We start from the raw sequence: 8,128 nt of genomic DNA, 5'->3' as shown, positions 1-8,128 counted from the left end.
ACATATATATATATACAAATATATACATATATATATGCAAATAGATACATATATATATATACACACACATATACACATACATATATACATACATATATACACAAATATATATACACATACATATATACATATATATACACATACATATATACATATATATACACATACATATATACATATATATACACATACATATATATACGTATATATATATATATATACACATACATACATATATACACATACATACATATATACAAATATATATATACACACACATATATATATATATATATATATATGCATACATATATATAAATTGTCGTGCAGTGTGTTGGAACCTAGAACCATAACCATGCCTGCCGCTGCCCATTTGTCAACAAAGATCATTTGATATTCACGTTTCTGTTGATCTTTCTCCTTGAAATTTTACCAAAATAATATTCCAATTTTTATAGTAACTTTGTTTTGTTTTTCTACAAAACTAGGTTAGGACATCGAAGGAATGAAATATGATAATTGGTAGGAAAAGAGGGAAGCTGAGTTCGATGATGCAAGCATTAGGTTTTAAATATTTTATTGAAATTTGGAAAAATAGGCTTGGGTGTAGAAATGGTAGATTTTATTGAGAAATCTTTTTGATAAGGAAAAATAATGAGAATAACTGAAGGGGAGAATGGACAGAATTATCAAGGAGCAAAAGGGACCTACTTGGGAAATAGGCCGGGAAGAGGAGGTCATCGACATAGACTTTAAAGGATTTCAAAGGATGTTGAGAGAATTTGAGATTGGAACTTTGTTTTTGCAGAGAGAGAGAGAGAGAGAGAGAGAGAGAGAGAGGTGGGAAAAGCAAGAAAACAATGGGCAGAATTGTTATTTTCAGTGTGGAGGGATAGAAGTAATGAATTTTCAGTTAGGACTCCTCCCTCGCTTGTAGTGCTGGTGTCTTGCCTTAAATATGCAATATGACAGGACGGTCAGGGACAAAATATTTTCGAAGTAATTTACAGGACCAGTTTTGACTTGCGACCATCAACAATAACTACTACTACTAATAATAATAATAATAATACTCCTTTCTACTAAAAGCCTGAAATTTGAGTGGGAGGGGACTAGTCAATTACATTGACACCCATGTTTCACTGGTACTTAATTTATCGACCCCATGGGAACTACTCTTATCCTACGAAAAATATTGTAAGTATTGTGAAAAGTACTCTTAAACGTACGTAACAAACACCTTTTACTGTCATTCTAAGGTCACACTATCATCTTATAATCAAATTACTTTTAAAACAAACTTCTAATTTTCTTAAATGTTTTGACAGACACTTTCTACAATAAAACTCTGTGCAAAACCAAAAATATGGCACCCTAGTCATAACACCAACTCGAACTACTAACTTCTTGTCTCTTGAGGTCTCTGGGTGAGACTTGGAGTCAACTTTGTACAAATACCAAGCAAAAGCCAAACATATAATAATAATAATGGTTTCAATTTTTGCCCCACATGGGCAGCAATTCTGGGGGAGGGATTGAGTCGATTTCATCGACCCCAGTGTTCAACTGGTACTTATTTTATTGACTCCGAAAGGATGAAAGGCAAAGTCGACCTCGGCGGAATTTGGCCCCGATGCAATACCAAGCGCTGGCTCTCATGGATTCTGATCTTAACTGATTGAAAGTGTTATCATGTGCATGTTTTGTTTTGGTGTAAAAGACGAGCTACAGCAAATATTCTGCTCAATACCACAGATTTGCTTGTCAGTTGTTTGGCCTGTCCCTTAGTGGCTGACGATATGGGCATCTCTGATCAAGAGCAGAAGTAGTTGGGGGAGCATCATAGCTGTGTTGAGAGAAATTCTTTGGCGTTTGAATAATTCACCTTTGAAAACAAGAATGTTTCGTTCAACATCCTTAAACGGACTTTATTCAGGGACCTTTTGAGTGGGATGGGCACTCGACCTGGAGAAAATTCTAACTGGGTTTTACCTGCAAGGTCATGTGCTGTTTATCTTGACAAGAGATCACCATATCGCGCACATATGGCTGTGGTGCACGTGCCTGATATACATTTATACGATATATATAGATTTCCCATACACACACATATATGTCAGGTCACTTCCGAGTGCTACTGCTAACAAGTAACCTAGTACAACGTGTTGCATGATCGGATTGTCGGCGACTAAATCGGTAACCCCACCAGGCTTGCTTGGTGAGGACGGTGATTATTGGACATCCTGTAGGATAAAAAACAAAATCTGTCAAAGGGCGGAAGAACTCATGTGAATCAACAGCTATCCAATAGCATGCACATATCTATGTTACAGTCAAGTCAGGTTTTTCTGATTTCCTTGATTTTTTCCTACTACTGGCTACCATGTAACCCAGTACTGCCTACCACATGAGGACAAGCAAAGATCGTTAGCCTTGGCACGCAGTCCATCTAGGAGAAGGAAAACTCTAACTCCAAACCTCTGGTATTTTGCAGTGTTACCCAGTCATAGGAAGACTTCAGTAGTAAATCTCGGCGGAAAAATCCGGAGTTGGTGCCCCTACGGCAGTTCGTCGTTGATTGCAACTTTATTCTGGCAGCTCTTGTGACAGGGCTGCTGCCAAACTGTAACAGCCCTGCTGTTCTTTTGGAACCAGTAGTGTTGTGCATAGGCAACATTCTGTCCCTCATACTACATCGCTCAGGTTTAGATCCGACCACCACTACACATCATTCATCAACACACCCGCACCGAACACCAGGAGAAGACACTCCAGCTTCGCCTACAGCGTGGACACAAAACGGGGAGTAGCAGTTGCTGTCGATAAAGTTTCAATCATTGGCGTTAGGCAACGCGCCGGGGGTTTCGCCCGACGGTGGAAGAGATTTTCGGATCTCACTGGATAGCTATCGCCTACCTTAAGCTAGTAAGGTGCTGTCCCGTCACTGCCTGCTTTCCTCATTGGATGCACAAGGATTAGGATCCATCCGAATAACAGACGACAAACTCTGTACCAGATAAAACAGCAAAACAACAAAAGCGACCATCTTTAAAACAGATAACTTGGATTGTCCGGACAAAGATAACCGACCTTTCCGACAACATACTGAACATAAGTGACTACAGAAAAACAGCCATGAATTGAAGAGGCTGAATATGGACATTGCCACCCTTCAGGAAACACGGCTGGTAGACTCAGGTACACTGAAGGAAAAGGGCTACACGTTTTACTGGCAGTGGAATGGCTCAGACGTGCCCAGAGGGCGCGGAGTGCGCCTTGCAGTGAGGAACAGAACCAGGCAACGACAGCTCAGCGACGCCCCTGACTCTTCTTCTCAACACCACCACAAGTCCCATGATCCTTATCAGTGTGTATGCACAGACACTGTCCGCCACATCAGACACAAGGGGCAAGTTCTCTGAGAACCTTACATCCACCAACAACAACATCCCCAGCAAGGAACAACTTATTCGCCTGGGAGATTTCAATACCAGATTGGGTGTAGATTATGAATCATAGCCTTCCACCCTACCTTGGACAGTCTGGTGAGGGGAAAATGAGTGTTAATGGACAGCACCTTCTCGAGCTGTGCACCCAACGCAACTTGTGTACCCAACGCAACTTGTGTACCCAACGCAACTTGTGCATCGCCAACTCCTACTTACGCACCAAACCATAAGACAAGGTTTGAGTGTGGAAACATCCACACTCAAAGTACAAGCATCAGCTGGACCTCACTTTGATAAGAAGTACCGCCATCAAGAATGTTCTCAACACGCTCTGACCACAGTGCAGACTGTGATCCTTGGTGTGTTGTAAAATCCGACTGCACCTGAGGAGATTCTATAGAGTCAAGAAACAGGGGAATCCCTGCCTTAATGTCAGCAAGATGTCTCAACCGGACAATGAAGGGCAATTCACGGCGGCTTTTAAGAAAGAGCTTTGCACCTTGCAGCCAGCAGACTGCCACAAAAAAGTGGGAAATTCTGCGAAACATCATGCACAACACAACCTCGGCTACCTTTGGAAAGAGGGTCTCGAATTCGCGCGACTGGTTTGAGGCCAAGTCCATCAAGATGACCCCTGTTATTGCGGCTAAACGTGCTGCAGTAGCTGAGTAAAAGCGACCACCCAGCAAGAGGAACCTGCAGATCGTCAGGGCTGCCAGAGGCAAAGAAGAATGGACTGTCAGGCGCTGTGCCAGTGAGTATTGGACACAACTCAGGGCGGCTGTCTGGATGTCCTCACTAACAGGGAACATCAGAAGCATGTAAAGAGGAATGAAGAAGGCACTAGGACCAGTTCAGAGCAAGACAGTTCCCCTGAAATTCAGCAGTGGGGAAATAATCACTGACAGAAGTCAGCAGATGGAGAAATGGGTGGAACATTACTCTGACCTCTACTCCAGACAGAACACTGTGTCCCACTCGGCTCTCGATGCCATTGAGTGGCATCATGGAAGAGCTTGATGCTGAGTCAACCCTGACTGAGTTTAGCAAGGCTATAGATGGCTTGGTCTCGGGCAAGGCCCCGGGCAGCGATGGGATTCCCCTAGACCTGATCAAGCAATGCAAGACTACCCTACTGCAGCCACTGCATGGGGTCTTCTGTCAGTTCTGGCAAGAAGGTGTTATTCCAAGACTATCACCCTCTACAAGACCAAGGGTGAAAGAAGCGACTGCAACAACTTCAGGGGAATCTCCCTTCTCAGTATCGTCGCCAAGGTATTCACACGAGTCATTGACTTCGGCTACAATACAGGGATGTTGTAAAAGGAGATTTGAAGGTCTTTGTCTTCAACGCAGAGTAATGGGAGAACCTCCAGCTGATCGGCCAACGTGGAGGAGCACCTTGAGTGAACACCGCAAGTCAGGGGGAAAAGAGGTTAATGAGTACAGTAGCACACAAGCGAGCCCGGCAAATAGAGCGCATTAACTGCAACAGACCGAAGACTGTATAGAAATGTGGTCTGTGACAGAGGTTGTCATCCACATATAGGTCTGTTTAGTCACCGGAGACACTGTTCTGGCTGAGCTGAAAACAGCAATGATACTACCCATGGTCAGCTCTGACCGAAGGAAGCCCTATAATAACACACACACACACACACACACACACATATTGGATATGGTTCTACTTTGTGTGTAGTGTTTTGTTGAGTGCCAACGCTTTTAGTCGCCTCTTTGGTGCAATATGGTGTACCTATACAATAAACAGCTTTAAAGAACCAGCTAAGCCATTTGTCGCACACCGCCACAAAGCACGCGCACACACACGGACACACACACACAGTGTACATATTATATAATATATATGAGCAAGCACAGGCGTGACTGTGTGGCTATCTGGTAAGCAGTTTGCTTTCCAACTACATGGTTCCGGGTTCAGTACCACTGCGAGGCGCTAAATACTCATAGGGTTAGTTTTCTCTGTGTTCGCAACTGAAATATCCAATCCGATATATCGACCCTCTCCAACCATAGGACAGAACCACAGAGATTACCCGTCTTATATATATATATATATATATATATATATATATATGTGTGTGTGTGTGTGTGTGTGTGTGTCTGTGCCTGCCCTCTACCACTGCTTGACAACCGGTGTTGGTGTGTTTATATCCCCTATAACTTAGCGGTTCGGCAAAAGATACCGACAGAATAAGTAACAAGCTTTTAAAAAATTAGTACTGGGGTTGATTCTTTCGACTAAAATTCTTCAAGGTGGTGCCCCAGCATGGCCACAGCCTAACAACAAAATCAAGTAAAAGGTAAAAACAAGATATTCACATTCTATCACACATATATAAGTCGACACACACACACATGTGCGTACATCTATATATATATATATATATATATATATATATGTGTGTGTGTGTTTTTACATATTTATATATATATATATATATATATATATATATGCATGCATCCTCACCCACACCCACACCCACACACACACACACACACACACTACGTTGGCCGTGGGTTAATATGTAAAGCCATCACTGAAAATCAGATGTCTGTGTTGTCGTTATGAACAAGCTTCAGCTGAAATAAAGAATTAATCTTATTGCAAACAGTTCTCATTAGTGTGAATGAACAGCTGTTTCAAAGATGTAGTCCAGTGGTTCCCAACCTTTTCACTACCAAGGACCCCTTTCATTTAAATGAGTTTTCCTATAGACCCCAGGATATTGAAAGGTCTGTAGTACTGGGTGTCTTCATGGATCCCCAGTACTACCTTTGCAGACCACCAGGGGTCCACGGACCACAGGTTGGGAACCACTAGTATATACAATAGCTCTGATTACCCGGAATGTTACTGCGTATATACAAACTTTAACAAATATGTTCCCAGATATACACAACACACCTGTTTCAGTATATACCAGTTGTGCGTGACATTTTTTCACTCTATGCACCAGCTATTTTCTAGGGTACCTTAGATGCTTTAGAATATGTTTTGTTTTTCTTAATGTTTAGTTGTATATATAAAGAAACATTAATTGGAGAATTATTCAATATATCAGGTAGCGCACCAAGTTTATTTTCAACCAGACAAAGTTGACAGCGACTTCGAAGCTTCAGCTAAGTAACTGACCTGAAATTTTGTCAACCTTTTCCTCTCTCTCTCTCTCTCTCTCTCTCTCTCACACACACACACACACACACCTGACGTATTTAAGAATAAACAGTTCGAAAGGTGCTCCAGAATACGCACACACACACACTAATGTACTTGACGTATTCCAGTGTATATACAAGCTGTACTCTATGTATGCAGGATGTATACAACTGATAACTTCCTTCCTTTCAAAGGTGATAATGAAGTAATGAAGTGTATGTATGTATGTATGTATGTATGTATGTATGTATTGTATCTTTAGAATGCATCTTTGAAACAGATTGGGAAAAAGGTGAGGTGATATCAAAAGACAAACACATAAACCACTTACCTTGATAAATTGGTTCGTTCATTTATTGTCAGAGTCTTCCGTTTAGTTAATCCAACACCCATTACATTCGTCCAGCTATTATACACACTTCTCTTTTTTAGCCTGCGTAGAATTACGTGGGAATTTGACAGTTGACAGCCGGGTGGGGCAGGGAGAGAGATAAGCAAAAAATGAACACAATATAAGTGGGTGCGCGAACAGCCCTGAAGAGTGACAGCAGGAAATCGTGAAGAAACGAGAGAAGAAATATGTTCAGCCGGAACATAGAAATACTTTGTAATTCATATTTACCGGGAGCGTGCCTACGTATATGCATATACATACAGGTAGGTCGGTAGGTCGGTATGTATGTATGTATGTACTTTGGGACGAAAATTTGATATTGGAGTTTAAAGGTAAGAAAGGTAACAGAAAAATCGTAGAATTTTTTTCGAGGAGGGGGACCTTAAAGAGAGAAATTGGTGCCTGAAGGGAGAGAAAAGAGCAACATTCGCCAGCGCAAGACTTCAGTAAATCCAAAACAATGTAGAAATAACTGTGTAAATATCAATGTTCTTTTTTTGTTATCGTCCCTGCTTGTTACCTACGTGTCATTTTATATTCAGAACAATGGAGGTGAGGCCAGAAAAGTGTGGTGGGATTCGGATACGAGCCGCCACCCTGATAAAGCAATACAAGTGACTCCAGTAAAGAGCGACAGAAAACTGAACAACAAAACATCACCGTCGCCTGCTGCTGTTGCTGCTGCCGCCGCCCGCCGCCGCCGCCGTGGCTATTGTTGTTATTCAACGACGGCGTTAGCACGGCCGACACTTGTTGAATGGGTTGGGTGTGTGTGACACAAAAACCGCTCTCATTCATTACACCCTCTCGCACTTTCATTATGTGTTACACAGTTAATACATTTTGCATCATCTATCTTCACAAAACTTGAGACTATACATGGAACTATATACTAAGAGTACTTTCTCAAGATTCAAGGCAGTGGAATCGAATTCCGCTGTCCATGATTGTTCAAACTGCCTGGTTATGTTGTAAGAAGTATGCTTCTATAAGCACAAGCGTGGCTCTATGGTAATAAGTTTACTTCCCAACGACATGGTCCCGAGTTCAGTCCCACTGCGTGACATCGTGGGCAAGTGTCTTCTACCATAGCTCCGAGCCAATCAA

General features: G+C 42.0%; 1 protein-coding gene across 1 annotated transcript in view; it reads right to left on the bottom strand.

Annotated features, from left to right (window-relative positions):
• The window catches only part of LOC106883693 (uncharacterized), a 229,206-nt gene extending 221,470 nt beyond the window's left edge, over nucleotides 1-7,736 (bottom strand). The window contains exon 1 of the mRNA XM_052972985.1: nucleotides 6,959-7,736. Coding sequence (XP_052828945.1) covers nucleotides 6,959-7,020 — 62 coding nt within the window. The 5' untranslated portion in view covers nucleotides 7,021-7,736. The remainder of the gene's footprint in view (nucleotides 1-6,958) is intronic.
• Between the last annotated feature and the right edge of the window lie 392 nt (nucleotides 7,737-8,128).

This window comes from Octopus bimaculoides, chromosome 14 (genome assembly GCF_001194135.2).
Source record: "Octopus bimaculoides isolate UCB-OBI-ISO-001 chromosome 14, ASM119413v2, whole genome shotgun sequence".
NCBI lineage: Eukaryota > Metazoa > Mollusca > Cephalopoda > Octopoda > Octopodidae > Octopus > Octopus bimaculoides.
The sequence above is the reverse complement of the archived record's forward strand: the minus strand, read 5'-3'. Positions and strand labels throughout refer to the sequence as shown.